The sequence below is a fragment of the Amblyraja radiata genome, chromosome 37 (genome assembly GCF_010909765.2).
Source record: "Amblyraja radiata isolate CabotCenter1 chromosome 37, sAmbRad1.1.pri, whole genome shotgun sequence".
Lineage (NCBI taxonomy): Eukaryota > Metazoa > Chordata > Chondrichthyes > Rajiformes > Rajidae > Amblyraja > Amblyraja radiata.
The window spans coordinates 17,987,457-18,006,655 of record NC_045992.1 but is presented as its reverse complement, the minus strand read 5'-3'; the positions used below and the strand labels follow the sequence as shown (position 1 = coordinate 18,006,655).

Sequence of the window (19,199 nt, the reverse complement as noted above, 5' to 3'; positions counted from 1 at the left end):
AGGCACGTCACCTTACTCTCCTTGGGCACCGGTATAATTGATGCCCCTTTTAAAGCAGGTGGGGACCTCAGACCTCAGAAGTGAAAGGTTGAAAATGTCCGTAAAAACTTCCGCCAGTTGGTCCGCACAGGTTTTTAGAACACGACCGGGTATACCATCAGGACCAGGTGTTTTTCGGGGGTTCACCCCTCTGAAGGATTTCCTGACATCGGCCTCTGTGACTGAGACTGAAATGCCACCACAGCGAATGGGGGATCGGGAAGGCATATCAGTATTCTCCCTGTCAAAGCGTGCGTAAAACGCATTGAGCTCATCAGGGAGTGATGTTACACCGACATTCGAGCTGCCTCCTGGTTTCGCCTTGTAGGAGGTGATTGCATTCAGGCCCTGCCACAGCAGCCGAACATCTGTCTCGTCCTCCAGTTTGGAGCAGAAGTCCCTTTTGGCCTTTTTGATGGCCTTACCAAGGTCGTATCTGGTCTTCATGTAGGCCACTGTATCATTGGAGGTGAATGCCCTGTGTCTGGACTTCAGGAGAGTGCGGATCTCAAAGTTCATCCAAGGTTTCTGATTGGGAAACACTCGGAAGGTTTTTGTAGGGATGCAGTCCTCCACACATTTCTTTATGAAGTCTGTAACGACTGTGGCGTATTCATTCAAGTCCGTTGCCGAGTCCTTGAACATTGCCCAGTCTACAGACTCCAAACAGTCCTGGAGTTGTTCTTCTGCCCCCCCCCCCCCCCCCTCGACCAGCTCTGTACTGTCCTCACTTCTGGGGGTGCGCTCTTCAATTGCTGCCTGTAGGCAGGAAGAAGCAGCACCGCGGTATGGTCAGACTTACCGAAGTGAGGGCGAGGGATAGAACGATAGGCATTCTTAATGGTGGTGTAGCAGTGGTCGAGGGTGTTTGGTCCTCTGGTGCAGCAGGAGACATGTTGGTGGAAGTTGGGGAGTGATTTCTTGAGGTTCGCCTTATTGAAGTCCCCAGCAATGGTGGTAAATGCTTCAGGGTAAGACGTCTGGTGTTTGTTGACCACGGCGTGCAGCTCCTCCAGTGCCAGACGGACGTCTGCCTGGGGTGGGATGTAGACCGCGGTCAGGATAATGGAGGTGAATTCTCTTGGGAGGTAGAAGGGACGGCACTTCACCGCCAGATGTTCGAGGTGTGGAGAGCAGGAGTTGGACAGGACTGCCACAGTCTGAACACCATGCAGAGTTGACCATGAGGCAGACGCCCCCTCCTCTCCCTTTCCCATATGCCAGTGTACGGTCCATACGGTGGATGAAGAACCCTTCAGGCTGGACCGCTGAGTCTGGGGAGCTGGGTGTGAGCCATGTCTCTGTGAAACAGAACACAGAGCATTCCCTCAGCTCCCTTTGATAAAGCAGTCTTGCCCTTAAGTCCTCCACTTTGTTTTCAAGGGACTGTACATTAGCCAGTAGGATAGTAGGGAGAGGGAGCCGAAGGCCCCTGCACTTCATTCTGACCTGAAGTCCTGCCCGACGGCCACGTTTCCTGACACAGTGGAGGCTTCCCCTTGTTCAGTTGTACTTGCTGTACCTGCTGTTTCTGCGGACCTGCGCTGGAACGGGGATTCCCTCACAGACGGCAGCTCCAGCTCCGTAACGAACAGGGGTTCCCTCAAATTCGGCAGCTCCAGCTCCGTTGTTCCTGGAAGATCCAGCCCGTCGGCTCTGGAGGTCATCCCGGGGTTTCAAGGTACAGTACCTGTGATCCACAGTCGGGTCGGGAGTTCCACAGCCAGCGTGGGAAAATTTAAAGTCCGGGGCTCCCGCAGCTGCTGGATCGGCGAAATTGCGAGAGCCTTGAGGTGCTCAAGCAGCTTGTCCGAAACGGCACCGGTTTCTGACGTTTTTCTGATCCAGGTAAGTTGTTGGAAATTGTAGTTGAGCCTTTTCTTTTCCGTAGCTCCGCAAAAGTCGCCGCAGGTAGGCGCCATCTTGCCAGCACTGGTTTAAACCAAAGATAGACACAAAAAGCTGGAGTAACTCAGCGGGACAGGCAGCATCTCTGGAGAGAAGGAACGGGTGATGGGTCTGAAGAAGGGTCTCGACCCGGAATTGTCACCCATTCCTTCTCTCTGGAGATGTGCCTCCTTTTCCCTGGCCATAGCCTCAACATCTCTTATCCACCAGAGATCCATAGATTTGACAGCCTGGCCCTTCTGCCCAACAGGAGAATGCTGCCCCTTGCTACCTCATTTTGGAGAGCCTCCTATTGCCAACTATCCCTGCAAACAGACTCTCCCAATCACCCTCTGCATGTTCCCACGTGTCGGCCTGACCCACTCCCGGCTACGTCTGGGAGAAGGAAAACAAAACAGGATCAGTGATGTTATTTAGTGCATTGTAAGGGATGTGCAACACAGACTAGGAGCAGCTGGGACTGGTCAAAGCCACCCTACCCCTCCCCTCCCCCTTCTCTCTACCTGCCCCCCTCCTCTCCACCCTCCCCACTCCCCCCTTCACCCACCCTCTCCCCTCCTCAGCATGGGTCACTGAGGTGGCAGCACCTCCTCCACCCACCCCCGTAATCCTTTCATCAACCCCCACATTCTTCACCGGAGAAAACCCAGGTGGTCACGGGGAAAACGTACACACTCTGAATAAACAGCACCCATAGTCAGGGTTGAACCTGGGTCTCTGGCACTGTGAGGCAGCAACTCTACCACTGCTCCACTGTGCTGCCCACTGCTCCTATGCCGGGATCTCCTGCCCCGTGTGGGGATCGTGCGGGGCCCACACTGTCCATGCGGTGCCCATGGGGCCGGCGATCGGCCAGAGCTCGGCTCTGCTGGCTCTGTACAGGCACACGGACACAGGGAGACAAGGGGGGTGGGTGGGGGTGGGGGGGGGGGTAGTGGGTCACAGGGGGGATTAGGTAAACCCAACATCATGTTCAGCACGGACATCGTGGGCCGAAGGGCCTGTTCCCGTGCTGTACTGAAATATTTCTGAACAACCTGAATGTGGACTCGTTTAGAGTGATCCCACTGGGACAACCTCAATTCAGTCACGTAACTGGAACGTCATAGAGAGATATGGCACAGAAACAGGCCCTTCAGGCCACCAAGTCTACCCTGACCATCCACAATCGGCGGCACGCAGAGCTGGTAGAACCACTGCCTCACAGTGCCAGAGAACTCGGGTTCGTTCCTGACCTCGGGTGCAGTCTGTGTGGAGTTTGGATCTGGTCCTGTGTAATGAAGCAGGATTAATTAAAAATGTCATAGTTAGGGACTCGTTGGGAACAAGTGACCACAATATGGTCGAATTCCATATTCAAATAGAAGGGGAGCAGGTTGAAACTCAGGCTAGGGTGCTTAGTCTAAATAAGGGGGATTATGAAGGTATGAGGACTGAGCTGATCAAAGTTGACTGGGATAGCAGACTCAAGAATAAGACGGTACATGAGCAGTGGTGTACGTTTAAGGATCTACTGTATAACCTTCAAGAAAAATGTATTCCTATGAAGAAAAAAAGGGGTAAGGGTAAGAACAGTCAGCCATGGCTCAGTAAAACTATAAAGGATAGTATTCGGCTGAAGGCAAGGGCATATAAGGTAGCCAGAGATAGTGGGAGGGTAGAGGATTGGGAAGCATTTAAAGGTCAGCAAAAAATAACTAAGAGATTAATTAAGACGGGGAAAATAGACTATGAAAGGAATTTAGCGAACAACATAAAAACTAATAGTAAGAGTTTTTATAGCTATATAAAAAGAAAAAGGGTGGCTAAGGTGAACGTTGGTCCATTGGAGGGTGAGACTGGAGAGTTGTTGGTGGGGAACATGGAAATGGCAAAGGCATTAAACGAGTATTTTGTATCAGTCTTCACCATAGAAGACACAAAAAATATTCCAACGCTGGATAAACAGGGGGCGGTAGGAATGGAGGAGCTAAATACTATTAAGATCACCAAGGAGGTGGTATTAGGGAAATTAATGAGACTGAAGGAGGATAAATCCCCTGGGCCTGATGGATTACATCCAAGGGTCTTGAGGGAGATAGCGGTGGGGATTGTGGATGCATTGGTGATAATTTTCCAAAACTCCCTGGAGGCAGGAACGGTCCCAGTGGATTGGAAAATGGCCAATGTAACACCTATATTTAAAAAAGGAAGTAAACAGAAGGCGGGTAACTATAGACCGGTTAGTCTAACATCGGTGGTGGGTAAAATGTTAGAGACAATTATTAAAGAAACACTAACGGGGCACTTGGATAAACATGACTTCATCGGACAGAACCAGCATGGTTTTGTGAAGGGGAAATCCTGTTTAACGAATCTGCTCGAATTCTTTGAGGAAGTAACAACCCGGGTGGATAAAGGGGAACCGGTGGATGTGGTATACTTGGACTTCCAAAAGGCTTTTGACAAGGTGCCACATAAGAGACTATTGCTAAAAATAAAAAATTATGGGATTGGGGGTAATATATTAGCATGGGTAGAGGATTGGCTAACAAATAGGAAGCAGAGAGTGGGGATAAATGGTTCATACTCGGGATGGCAACCGGTAACTAGCGGGGTTCCGCAAGGGTCGGTGCTGGGACCCCAGTTGTTCACAATTTATATAAATGATTTGGAGGAGGGAACCAAGTGTAATATATCAAAATTTGCGGACGATACAAAAATGGGAGAAAAAGTAGGGGATGAGGAGGATAGGAAGAGTCTGCAAAAGGATATAGATAAGCTAAGTGAGTGGGCAACAACTTGGCAGATGAAATTTAATACTAATAAATGTGAAGTCATTCACTTTGGGAAAAAAAATGATAGGGCAAGTTATTTTCTAAATGAGGAGGAGCTGCGTTGTAATGCAACGCAAAGGGATCTAGGGGTATTAGTACATGAATCACTAAAAGTCAGTATGCAGGTGCAGCAAGCAATCAGGAAGGCCAATGGAGTTTTGGCCTTTATTGCTAGGGGGATTGAGTATAAAAACACGGAGGTCTTGCTGCAGCTGTACACAGTATTAGTGAGACCACATTTGGAATACTGTGTACAGTTCTGGGGTCCATACTTAAGAAAGGATGTACTAGCCCTGGAGGCAATGCAGCGAAGGTTTACAAGATTAATTCCTGCAATGAGGGGATTGACATATGAGGAAAGGTTAAGTAAGCTGGAACTCTACTCTTTGGAGTTTAGAAGAATGAGAGGCGATCTCATTGGAACATATAAGATCGTGAGGGGCCTTGATCGGGTGGATGCACCGAGGATGTTCCCAATGATCGGGGAAACTAGAACTAGGGGACATAGTTGCAGAATAAGGGGGGGCTCTTTTAAAACTGAGATGAGGAAGAACTTCTTCACCCAGAGGGTGGTTAATTTATGGAATTCACTGCCCCAGGGAGCAGTGGAAGCAGAAACGTTAAATATATTTAAGTCTAAAATAGATGGTTTTTTAGCTGCCAAGGGGATAAGGGGCTACGGGGAGAGGGCAGGGATATGGACCTAGGTATGGTTAGTATAGTAAGACCTGAGTGATCTCCTGGACAAGTGTCGATCGCCTGGATTGGGGTCGGAGAGGAATTTCCCGGATTTTTTTCCCGAATTGGACCTGGGTTTTTATCCGTTTTTTTGCCTCCCCCAGGAGATCACGAGGTTCTTGGGGTGGAGAGGGGTGATAGCGGTATAAAGGGGAGGGTAGTGTCTTGTTCTCCCTGTGACCATGTGGGTTTTCTCCGGGTGTTCCAGTTCCCTCCCACATCCCAAAGACGTGCGGGTTTGTAGGTTAATTGGCCCTCTGTAAATTGCCCGTCATGTGCAGTTAATGGATGAGAAAGTGGGATAACATAGAACATGTATGAATGGGTAATACTAGAACTCAGCACTATACCTCAGCACTTCAACTCCCCCTCCCATTCCGAATCAGAACTTTCAGTCTGAAGGATGGTCTCGACTCGAAACGTCACCTATTTCCTTCGCTCCATAACTGCTGCCTCACCCGCTGAGTTTCTCCAGCACTTTTGTCTACCTAGTTTGAATGGGTGATCGATTTGTTGGCAAGGTGGGTCGAAGGGTCTATTTAAATGCTGTATCTCTAAATTAAATTTTAAAACGTTAAACCCATGTACACTAATCCCTCATAAATGTAATCCAACATTATTCTCTCCATGTTGTCGCTATTTAATATAATTTACAGAGGCCAATTAACCCACAAATATGTACACAGAGCGCTGGAGTAACTCAGTGGGTTAGGCAGCATCTGAGAACTTGGATAAGTGACATTTCAGGTCAAGACCTTCTTCAGACTGACTGTGGGACGAAAGGGGCGGAAGATGGAAGAGAAGGGGGACAGGACAAAGCCTGTTGAGTGATAGGTGGATACAAGAAAAGAGGGCAGGTAGATGGCTGGAGAAAGGCCAGAGATGGAAAGACAAAAAGTGTGAGGCAAGGATAGAAGAGTGAATTGTGAAGCCAGAGGAAGGAATATAGATGGAAAGAGAAGGGGGAGGGGAGAAACGGGTGTGGGACCAGGTGGGGGACAGAGAAGAAAGGGGGGGGGGAGGGTGGAGTGTAGTAGGGGGTGGGGGCGGGGTGGGGGGTATAGTTTTTAGGCTAGTCACAGTTCCTAAAATGCCGTTGATACTGTTCATACCTCGGCGTTGAAAGCTGCCCACGTGGAATTTGATGTGCTGTTCGTCCAGTTTGCGTGTGGCCTCACATTGGCAATGGAGGAGGCCCAAGACAGAAAGGTCAATGTGGGAATGGGAAGGGGAGGTTGGCAACCGGGAGATCCATCAGGCCTTGGCGGAACGAGCGCACGTGTTCAGCGAAACGATCGTTGGTCTACACTTGTTCTCGCCGATGTACAGGAGGCCAAATAGCAACACTAGATGCAGTGAATGAGGTTAGAAGAGGTGCACGTGAACATCTGTCACACCTGGAAGGACTGTTGGGTCCCTGAATGGAGGTGAGGAAGGAGGTATAGGGACGGATGTTACATCTCCTGCAGTTGCAGGGGAAGATACCTGGGGAGGGGGTGGTTTGGGTGGGAAGGGATGAGTTAACCAGAGAGTTGCGGAGGAAACGGTCTCTGTGGAACACGGAAAGGGGTGGAGATGGGAAGATGTGATTAGTGGTGGGATCATGTGGAAGAGATTGAAATGTCGGAGGATGACGTGTTGGATGAGGAGGACCAGGGGAACTCTTGTTGCATCTGTGGGGAGAAGGAGCAAGAGCAGAGCTACGGGACACAGAAGAGACGTGGGTGAGGGATCCATCTGTGGGGTCTATGGGGTGAGGAATGATAGATGAATCTCTTACCCACTCTGTCCGGGCTTGCCCTCATTATCTCCGCTCTCAGGGAGGCCGACAGGAAACAGACTTGGAAACAAGTGTTAGCTTCCTGCCGCTTCCGGCCTCTGTCTACGAGCCTGAGACTGTGGTGAGACCTGAACACCAGCATCGGAGAGAGGGGGGGAGAGAGGAAAGGGAAAGGGAAAGAGGGGAGGAGAGAGGGAGGGGATAGGGTGGGAGAGAGAAAGGGACAGAGAGAGTGACAGAGCGGGAGAGGGACGGAGAGGGAGAGAGGCGTAGAGAGAGGGAGGGAGAGAAAGGGAAAGGGCAGGAGAGAGGGAATGATGCGGTACCCTGCGCTGAGCAGGTGGATGGTTGGGCCTTGAGCCATAGACAGCCCATAGTGTTTGCATCCCCATGTAACATAGTCCTCACTCCCCAGCCTCCTCCTGCCACATCTCCACCCTCTCCTGTCCCTCCACTCCCACATGTTATTCCAGGGTATCACCACTGTGCTGGGTTAAATTTTACACCTTGCCTTCCTTCCAAATAGTTTCCAAATATGTTTTTCAGTGCATCTCCTCCCAGGAGGGTGGGAAATGTGAGCCTTGTGGTTTGGAATAACACATAGATCAGAAACCACATGTTTGTGGGCACTTCCTTGCTTCAGTGGACAAATGGGACTAGCTCAGATGGGGCATCTTGGCCAGCATGGTTGGGTTGGGCCTGTTTCCGTGCTGTGTGAGCCTCTGTCACCATTCCCGCTCGACCAACATCATTTTCCTACCCATCACCAATCTCCTGCTCCATTCTTCATGTACAATGGGGCGGCCCGGTGGCGCAGCGGTAGAGTTGCTGCCTCACAGCGCCAGAGACCCGGGTTCGATCCTGACTACAGGTGCTGTCTATACGAAGTTTGTACGCTCTCCCTGTGGGCTTTCTCCAAGAACTTTGGTTTTCTCCCACACTCCAAAGACCTACAGGTTTGTAAGTTAATTGGCTTGGAATAAATGTAAAAATTGCCCCGAGTGTAGGATAGCATTAGTGTGCGGGGATCGCTGGTCGGCACAGACTCGGCGAGCCGAAGGACCTGTTTCCACGCTGTATCTATAAACTCAACTAAACTGTTTTCCTTAAGGCACTGGAGTGTGAGTGTGAGTGCTGAAGTGTGGCTGCGAGGTGCTGGACCCGGCCTAGATGTCTAGGACATGGTACTCAGGACCGGGTCTGACCTTCCTCCTGTTGTGTGGTTCCATAAAAGGCCTCAGTAAACCTTTCTCAATATTTCCATCAACTATAATCTATCTTTAACTCAACGGGGCTTTTTCAATGTTGCATCTCTATACTGTAACAAGCTGCAAGGAGTAGTTGAGGTTTTTACAATAGCGACATTGAACATGTGCATGGATTAGGAAAGGTTTAGAGGGATTGGGGCCAAATGCCGTAAATGGGACAAGCTTAGGTGGGCAGCCCCAGCGATGCTACAGGGGAAGCCCTGTATACTAGCAATGTGGAGAACTCTATGGATCTTCCCTCAGTGCACCAATTGCCCAGGTCGGAAGCCATTTATCTCAACTCCTTGACATTCTGCGGGAGTTCTTCAGGAACAGTGTTCCAGAACTAACTATCTTTAGCAGTGTCATCAATGTCCTTCCTTCCAAAGGTTCAAAATGAATCCATTTGCTGATGATCGCCCAATGTTCATTTCTATTCATGACTCTTGACGTTTTGAAGCTTTCCACCACCTACAGGGCACAGGCAAGTGAAAGTGGGATGCTCGCACGGATGCGTTTCGCCCCACCTCTCAACCCAACATTATCCAAGAACATTGATGGGATTAAGGATAATGAGGATAGTCCCAGATTAACATAACTGATTAGCCAATGAATTACTGATTAGCCAATGAATTGGGCAGAGCCATGGCAGATGGATTTTAATCCCATTAATGTTAGGTGACACAATTTGGAGGACAAATAAGAGAAGGACATACACAATGAATGGCAGGGTCCTAGGGAGTACTGAGGAACAGAGACATTGGTGTACAAGTACAAACATCCCTGAAAGTGGCAACACAGATGCCACATAGGCGGTGAAGAAGGAACACAGGATGGTGGCCTTCATTAGCCGGGACAGAGAATATAAGAGCAGGTACAGCTGAAAGAAAATGGCATAGAAACAGAGAACTGCAAATGCTGGATTATACCAAAGATAGACACATAATGCTGGAATAACTCAGGCAACATCTCTGGATCAAAAGGATAGGTGATGTTTCGGGTCAGTACCCTTCTTCAGATGCTATCTCTAGAATGTTGTGTGCAGTTCTGTCACCTGGGGATGGGAAGCATGTTTTGAAGAGTGAGCAGAGGAGATTCATTGGGACTTGGAATGGAGCATTGGGTTAAGATGGGTGACTGGTTATGCTGGATTTGTTTTCCTGGGCATGGAGAAGGCTGACCAGATGGAGGTGTACAACAATACGAGAACCAGGATAGTAGGTGTCATCACTAGAGGGCATGGGTTGAAGATATGGAGTTGCAACGACATGTTAAGGATTATTTTTCTCCCAGAGGCTGGCTGGAGTTTGGAATACACTGCCTGAGAAAGTAATGGAGGCAGAAACTCTCACATTAGGAAGCAATGGACGAGCTCCTGAATCACCAAGGCATAAAGGGCTACAGACGAAGTGTTGGTAAATGGCATTGGCATTGAGGATACTTCAATAGGCACGGACATGGTGGGCCCCAAGCCTGTCCTGTGCTGTGTGGCTCTCTGACTCCAGAACAAAGCTGCCCATTGGATTGGCTTCACAACTAGGTTTAGAGGGGTGGTGTGGGCCTTTTGGAAGCAGTGCCTCCTGTGCCTTTGATGGTGGGGACGTCACTACCTGTGATGGACCGGGCAGTATGCACCACTCTCCATTGTCTCTTTCATTCCTGGGTGTTTGAGGATATGGCATTGAGTGCCACATATAGATATAGATTGAGAAGTTATCATTAAAACTGATGAGAACCAGCTCACTTATAGAAGACAGAGGGTTGTGGTGGAAGAATGTTATTTTAATTAGTCCGTGACCAGTGGAGTTAGAAGATAGAATAGTGCCTCAAAGAAACGTGCCCTTCGGCCCACAATGTTTGTGCCATACATGATGCCATGGGATTTGTGCTGCGACCTTGTTATTTGTGATGTACATAAACGATTTGGACATAAATGTTTAAAAAAAAGACACAAAGTGCTGGACTAGCTCAGCGGATCAGGCAGCATCCCTGGAGAATATGAAAAAGTGATATTTTGGGTCAGGACTTCCACTGATTTCTTTTTTTTTTAAGACTTCTTTAGAAATAAATGTAGATGAGTTGGTTAATAACTTTGAAGAGGGCATCAAAACTGATGGAGTTGCGGACAGTGAAGAAAATTGTCAACGTATAAAGTGGGATTTAATGTGTGGAGAAATGGCAGATGGAGTTTAATCTGAGGAAGTACAAGATGTTACACTTTGTTTGGAAGGTCAGATGCAAGGAGAGAGTAGTTAATGGCAAGGCCCTTAGCAACATTGATGTGCAGTGGGATCTTTGGGTCCAGTCCATAGCTCCCTGAAAGTGGCAACACGAATAGATAGAGTGGTTGAAGGGTCTGTTCCCATGCTGTTCCATGTTCTATTTACATATGATAATTAAATCATCTTGACTCTTCCATATTAAATATTAATTTATTCCTTCACAGGATGCTGGTGTCACAGGCAAGGTTGGCATTTAAAGCCCATCCATAATTGTCCTTCAACTGAGAGACTCACTGGGCAAGTTGTGAGGCAGCCCCACATTGATGGGCCCGGATCACAAGGGCCAGACAGGGCATGAACAGCAGGTTAAGTCACAAAGTGCTGGAGTAACTCAGTGGGTCAGGCACCATCTCTGTAGAACATTTATTCCTGCTGTTTGACCCCAAGTTACTCCAGCACTTTGTGTCTTTTTTTTGTAAACCAGCACCTGCAGTTCCTCGTTTCTTCATGAACGGCAGGTTCCCTTCCAAACCAGATGGGTTGTGATGATGATCGGTAGTCTTATGATGCTTACATTAACCTGTAACTCCTTCAAGATGATGCAATTCTCCATCCGACAGAGTAGGGAGAACATCAAAGCATTTTGCCACCAACTACTTGAGATATTTTGGATGGGGTTTAAGTGCTGCCTTGCCAGCAGTGGCTACATTCAAAGTGAAAAAAGCAAATGTGAACAAGTTATGAAATGGCAACAAGACTGGAACAAGCTGAGCTGAGGCGTTTGCTGGTCTGGTGAGTTGAAAGAGAAGGTCTCATCCAGTGCACCAGAGGCTGGCACTGCTGGACCCACCATCAGATCTCCTCAGCAGGACTCAAGCAGAAAGCAGTTCAAAGACCTCGATGAAGATTGTCCTCACAGGTTGCTGGCTGAGGGCAAACAAAGAGAGCGGGCAGCACACATGGACCAAGCAGACAGAGCACTAGTTCCAGAACACCAGAAAGGACCCCCCTGCCCCCAACGCCTACACTGCAACACTGTTGGGGATTCTGTCTGGAGATGCATAATAATAAGGCAGCTTCTTATCCTTGTTTCTTTCTGCAATGCGATTTGAAATTTCTTGGAGATTCTTCTGGAAATTTTCCATGGCCTCCTTGACAGGCTGCTCTATGAAATGTTCATCAGGATACGTTCCAAGAAATAGCTGCAGAAATAAACATGAGAAATATTGAAATACAAACCAATGACCAGAACCTGTATGTATTTATACCGTAGAAATAAGGAACTGCAGATGTTGGTCTAGCAAAAAAATAAAGTGCTGGTGTAACAGTGGGTCAGGGAGCATCCCTGTGGAACATGGATAGACAATATTTTTGGTCAGGACTCTTCTTCAGACTGATTGTAGTGCAGTGTGAGGGTGGGGGTGCTGGGGTGGAAAAAGCTAGACTAGAGGAGGGACATGACAAAGCATGGCAGGTAATAGGTCAAAACAGGCACTAGGGGAGTTTGATTAGAAGATGGTTGGACAAAGGCATTGCAGACATTGAGACAAAAGGATTGCAGAGTTGCAAATTGTGAAGCTAAAGGATGGAATGCAAGTGGGGGGTGGGGGTGGGGGCAGGCGGATAAATAAGTGCGAGTCTAGGTTGGGAATAGGACAGGGGGGTAAAGATAGGGGGTCTGGTGCAGAATTGGGTGGGGAAGGGGGGGATTGTTAGAGGTTACCTACATTTGGAGAACTCAATGTTCATACTGTTAGATTGTAAGGTGTTGAGAATATGAGGTGCTGTTCCTCCAGTTTGCATGTGGCCTCACTCTGTCAATGGAGGAGGCCTAGGACAGAAAGCTCAATATGGGAATGGGAAGGGGAGCAACTGGGAGATCTAGTGGGCCTTGGTGGACCAAGCGCAACAGTCGCTGAGTCTATGCTTGGACTCGCTGACATACAGGAGGCCACATCAGGAACTGTTTGCAGTAGATGAGGTTAGAGGATGTGCACACAAACCTTTATCTCACCTGGAAGGACTGCTGGGATCCCTGGATGGAGGCGAGGGAGGAGATATAAGGACAGGTGTTACCTCCTGTGGTTACATATGAAAGTACCTGGGGACTGAGTGGTTTGGGTGGGAAGTGATGAGTGAACCAAGGAGTTGCAGAGTGAGTGGTCTCTGTGGAAGGCTGAAAGGGGTGTAGATGGGAAGATGTGACTGGTTGTGGGATCACGTTGGTGGTGATGGCAATGTTGCAGGATAATTTTGTAGACCTGAGTCAATCGTCTACCCTTGTGATGGACAGAGAGAACATGAAAGGGGAGTGAGGTGTCAGGGATAGTTCGGGTAAATTTGAGGGTAGTATGGAAGTTAGTGGTGAAGTTATTAAAGCCTATGAGTTCTACAAGGGTGCAGTAAGCATCAATGCAGCAGAGACAGAGTCGGGGAATGCTGCTAGTGTATGCCTGGAACATGTACTGTTCAACTTGCCCAACAAAAGGCTGCGGCCCATGCTACACCTTTAACTTGGATAAAGTGAGAGGAGTCAAATGAGAAGTTGTTGAGGGTGAGGACAAGTTCTGCTAGGAGGAGGAGTGTTAGTAGGGTGAAAGTGGTTGGGTCTCTGTTTGAGGAAGAACCAGAGGGCCTTAAGACCTTCCTTATGGGAAATGGTGTAAAGGGAATGGATGTTCTTTTACTTATACAGCATGTTGTAATGCAGTGATATGGCCTCAGACACTGCTCAGCAAAGTGTCACTGAGTCATGTGAGGAGTTACTCGGACAGGTGGATAAGGATGGGTCGATGAAGGATGTGAAAGATACACAGAGAGGTTGCAAAGGGAATACCAGAGTCTGGTTGAAGACATCGCCTCTGAAGTGGCAGAGATTGTTTTGAGAGTACCTCATAATGTGGAAATGTTTGAAGGTAAGTTCATAGAGATATACAGCATAGAAACAGGCCCTTCAGCCCAACTCCTGTGCTGACCTAGATGCCCCATCTAAGATAGTCCAATATGAAGGGTGAGAGGGTTAGAAGTGATTCCAGATACTGGCATGGGTCGGGTCATGGAGAGATCTATGTACCAAGGTGATAAAGTTACAACCAAACCATTGTTTAATCATGATCAAAACTCAGATGCTCTTCATATTTCAATACTGAGGGGAATCAGATTGTGATCCAGGGACAATGTTGTCACTGGGACAGTCACTGGAGTGAGGAATGGGTGGGTAGATTCCCCAACCACCAGCCCTTCCCCGAGCAGGAAAATGCTTCAGAGCTTCCAGTGGAGGTGGTATCTGATGGAAAAAATTATGTAACTATTTCCTTGTGTATTCTATCTGTGTCTGCACAAGATTGTTTACCGAAACTGCCTAGGGCACAAGTAATTGACAGGTCTCGGAGATTAAGAGTCTATCACAGAACTTGCAGAATCTTGCTCGGGTGTAACTTTCCACAGCTAAATGTTATTTCCTTTGAATTCTGAGTGTCCTTGTTCATTACCATTTGTCCGGATGCTTTTTTGTCTAAATCAATGTATAAAAGAGATGGTTTTCAGCATTAGCTCAGAGAGGACTCCCACAGACACTTGGGCTCTGTGTGACTCTCTCTCTCACAATAAAGTTCGTTCAGTTTCTACCTCCGTTTTTGTAATAGTCTTTGTTGGAAAATTTCTAACATAATTGGCGCCCAACGTGGGGCCCCAATACCTCTGTTGCCGGTTTTCAGGGGAACCAAGAGCGCTCATTTTAAGGTTCCTTACGGACACCAGGGCAGAGTTACGGGGCTTAACCGACACGCCGGAGGTAGGACTGAACATTCCGTAGATAGTGGGGCCCCAGCTAAGTAATTTTGACTTTGCCGAGTTGTATTTTGTTACCTTCCTCAGAGACCCGGGACGGCATACAGAATTGTCGGGGACAATTGAAGAGAGTAGTTGGACCACTCATGCGACTGGGTCACCAAAGAAGTCTGGGACTTCAGAAGTCAAGTTGGACTTGACAGGAGAAGAGTAGTTGGACTACTCGGGTGACGGGGTTACCAAAGAATTGTCGGGGACAATTGAGAAGAGTAGTTGGACTACTCGGGCGACGAACGGGGTCGTCCAAGGTAAGAAGTCTGGGACTTCAGTCAAGTTGGACTTGACGGGGAAAAAGTATAGTCGTAATTCTCGAGGAGGGAATCAGAATGGGCTCGACAAACTCAAAAGGTTATGAAAGTGATGAGAAATGTATGTTTATACAAAGTAAGCGTAATTGTAAGTATTTAAACAAGTGGAAAGAAAGGTATGATTTTAGTGGTAAGTTACTTGTTGATGATTGTTGTAAATTAATGTCTGCTATTGCCAAAGATGCAACAAAAGAAGGAAGGATAAAGACAAGTTGGGCTACCATGAAGCACGTCTGTGGCTTCAGGAAGCCAGATCACGCAGAGACGGAAAGGAAAAAGAGAAGGAACAACTTACCAAAAGCGAACCATCGACAAACGCTTTCCTCCAGAAGGGGGACAACGAGGTCTCCCACCGATCACCGGGTATGGTGAGTGCCCCCCCCCCCCCTCTGTACACACCGGAGAAAAAGGGGGTGGCCTTGCCACCGGTGGAAGAAACCGTCGGATCGGACTCAACAAGGGCTCCAACCCCCGTACTGGAACAAAAACCAACCATTAAGGAAAGCGGCCAGCTGCACCCAGGTTTGCAAAGTCTGAAAACCACTCGCTCAAGTACCGTTTATAATCTTCATGCAGGTCCTATATTTGAGCCTAAATCTCCACGGTCAATAAGACCAAGCAGGGGCCGAAATGTATCCTATGATTGCAATGCCTAATCCAGATGCCGGCGCAGTGGGGCCAATGTACGTGTACAGGCCATGGAATATGGAGGATATTAAAAAGACACTGGAGACCATTCCACATCCTAGAGATAATTTTACAAAGTGGCAGAGGGACTTTGGAAACCTGGTTGTAAGTTATCGTTTAAATACGGTAGAATATGAACAAGCTTTGCGAAGTCTTATCGGGTGTGATTGGTGTTTAATTGAAGGAGACTGGAATGCTATTGTAAATGGAGCACCCCTTCAGTGGGCACCAGGTCAGAATGATTATCAGAACAGACGAATAGCTATTGAAAATCGAATAAGAGCACACTTCCAGAGAGGAGTCGATTACAATAAAATTGGGGAATGTACACAAAATAAAGACGAGCCTGTGCTCCACTAGTTCTCCAGACTTAGGGTTGTCTTTGAGGCAAATAGTGGACAAGAAGTACCGATCCCGTGGGTGATGATGGACCGTTTGCCCAACAGTTTAAAATCGAACTGTTAAATGAATTAAAACCCGAGATTAGTTTATATATAAAAAAGCACATGGTGGGATGGAAAACAAAGGCACTCAATGATGTAAAAGATTGGGCTGTACATGCGGAGGAAAACACCAAACCGAAAACGATTGTAAAGAACGTTTATCTGGCCGATGTTGAGGAAATAAGCGAAAATACCGTCCCTGTATTCTACCGGGTAAAACAAGGAGATCAGGGGCGGGGAGGCCAGTGAGGCAAAGGAAGAGGTAGAGGCAGAGGTATAGGGAGTAGGTCCCCAAGGGGGGAGGGATGTTTTGTCTGCGGAAAACTCGACCATTGGGTTCGAGATTGTCCCCAGGCTAAGCATATTACACTAAGAGAAGGCGAGGAGGGTTCAAGGTCCCGAAGCTATGACTGATCCTGACTGACCGAGGCTGAAGGGAGGGACAAATCAACCAGAGATACTCCCACTCCCCCAGCCGACAAAGAGCCTCTGCAAATATTGGATCTAGAAGAAATCTTCTACGCCTTACCTAAAGCCTACGATAAGTTTAATAGTGAATGGGGAAAAGATGACATTCTTATGCGATAGCGTCTAATAAAAGACGAAGAGCCCCCGGGAACACTATACTCCAAGAATTCATTAACAGTAAAGTCCGCCACCGAGCATTCTAACGTGGAGTTCTTGACAAAACCACTTAAGTTCCATGAACCAATATCTAATGTGTGTTGTGAGGAACAGGTACTGGTCTCAGCGATTTGTTCAGTAACTTCGCTAGGCCGAGATATTATGATGGGATTGTGGATTGGTATAATACCCACCACACATAGATGACCCAGATGTCAAAGCACAAGTGGATATTTTAACTGCTGCACTGCAAGCTTTAGATCTTGACTTTGAGGAAGAAAAATCTGTAGTCACTATTTAATCAAACACAGTTGCAAACGGAATCTGCTGCAGTTAATCCAAGAAGGGTTGAACAAGGCAATGTGTCTTTAACTGCTGACATTTCAGCCATCATTGAGGAAGACTGTGTTAGTGATACAGTGCATATCGACCAATCACACATTGCACCACCCTTTTCTACAATGGTAACAGATAACAGCAGGAATTGGCGCTTCAGAGCTGATCTTTCCGAACAACTTATTTTGCTGCTGGAACTGTACAACCCCAAAGATGTGTATAACTATCTGCGCCCCTTATCTCTCAGCCTCTGTGCGGATAAGGCATCTTCAGTCCGATGGATTGCCTACAGACTGGCAGTGATAAAAGATGATTATATCCCAATAGAACAATTTGCTGAGCATTTGATGCCACATTTGCTACAGCTAGCATCTGATCCGGTTTGTTAGCAAGAACTTTGAGGTAAACCCTAATGGAAAATGGATGAAGCGGAAAAACAGGAGGATGGACTAGGGAGATTTGCCTGTGTTATGAGCCATGGGGTAACCCATGTCTCAACAGGAGGAATGGTGCAACTAGTCGAGAAGGTGTTCAAAACCTATGGGTTTACGAGTTATGTAAAGAAGTTCTGCGAAACGTGCGAGATATGTGCCAGGTACAATCCACAAGGAAACGTGAAGAAACAACAAGGGAAGTACCCACACCAAGGTACCCATTTCAAAATTTAAATATGGACTTTATTGAATTAACCCCCTCGCAAGGGAAGAAATATTGTTTCGTGATTATTGATGTATTTTCCCGATGGGTTGAAGTTTTTCCCTCTGCCAATGTAGACGCGTTGACAGTGGCAAAAGCTCTCCTCAGGGACATCATACCAAGGTTCGGGATACCAGAGAAAATATATAGTGACAATGGGAGCCATTTTGTCAATGAGGTAATAGAGAAGCTCACGGTGACCCTAAAGATACAATTAAAACATCACTGCTCTTACCACCCACAGTCTGCAGGATTAGTAGAAAGGACTAATGGAACTATTAAAAGCAAATTAAGGAAGGCAATGGCGGAAACAGGATTTTCCTGGATAGATTGTCTCCCATTAGTCTTATTAAATATGAGAATGCTGCCAAGTACGAGGGGAATGTCCCCGTACGAAATATTGTATGGTAAACCATTCCAATACCCTGTTCTACAAAGGTTTTCTGAAACAGTAAGTGAAGATAGTACCCTAGCACAATACCTGAAGAAAATGCTAATAAACAAATCTCGTGTGTTGAAAGGTCTTGACCAAGCGGAAGGGGATCTCGTGGAGGAATTAAAGCCAGGAGACTGGGTGTTCGTAAAAATTATCAAAAGAAAAAGGTGGTCCAGCCCTCGGTGGGAAGGTCGTATCAAGTACTACTTACTACTCCCACTGCGGTAAGAAGTGCCGAAAGGCCAACGTGGGTACATATCACACACTGCAAAAGAGTAAAAATCCCAACTTCAGAGTAGGAGAAAGGGGGACCGACGACGGCTGACGGCCTGTATAGGTCCAGTAATGATCGGAAACCTACACCTCCGAAACCGGGGAAAATGGGGAAATGCACAGCCTACTTGGAAAACGTATATAACCGTGAGAAACATCCAGAGGCAAATGATGGAAATATTTATGTAACTATTTCCTTGTGTATTCTATCTGTGTCTGCACAAGATTGTTTACCGAAACTGCCTAGGGCACAAGTAATTGACAGGTCTTGGAGATTAGGATTCTATCACAGAACTTGCTGAATCTTGCTCGGGTGTAACTTTCCACAGCTAAATGTTATTTCCTTTGAATCCTGAGTGTCCTTGTTCATTACCATTTGTCTGGATGCTTTTTTGTCTAAATCAATGTATAAAAGAGATGGTTTTCAGCATTAGCTCAGAGAGGACTCCCACAGACACTTGGGCTCTGTGTGACTCTCTCTCTCACAATAAAGTTCGTTCAGTTTCTACCTCCATTTTTGTAATAGTCTTTGTTGGAAAATTACTAACAGTATCGATAACGAAAGAAATAGGGTGTGGGCTGCCCACAGGAGGAGGGACAGAACTGTGGAGAACATTGACTGTAAAAAGGGAGAATAATTAAATGGAAGAAATTGGGAAGAGGTGGGATGAGAGACAGTGGAGAAAAGAGGAAAGGTGAGGAAAACTAAAGGCTTTGGGGTAGAGCTTGATCTTTATTTTCTCAATTATCGATTCATCTCGCGCTCCAAACATGCTGAAAACACACAGGCAGATGAG

The 19,199-nt window shown here is 47.2% G+C and overlaps 1 protein-coding gene and 1 long non-coding RNA gene across 2 annotated transcripts in view; one reads left to right on the top strand and one right to left on the bottom strand.

Moving 5' to 3' along the window:
• Positions 1-411: 411 nt before the first annotated feature.
• On the top strand, positions 412-11,551 carry LOC116966331. The gene is made up of 3 exons (XR_004409996.1): positions 412-422; positions 9,341-9,343; positions 11,518-11,551. It is a non-coding gene; the product is annotated as an uncharacterized LOC116966331 (long non-coding RNA).
• The window catches only part of alox5 (arachidonate 5-lipoxygenase), an 83,065-nt gene continuing 74,807 nt past the window's right edge, over positions 10,942-19,199 (bottom strand). Inside the window, exon 14 of the mRNA XM_033012456.1 lies at positions 10,942-11,952. Coding sequence (XP_032868347.1) covers positions 11,773-11,952 — 180 coding nt within the window. The 3' untranslated portion in view covers positions 10,942-11,772. The remainder of the gene's footprint in view (positions 11,953-19,199) is intronic.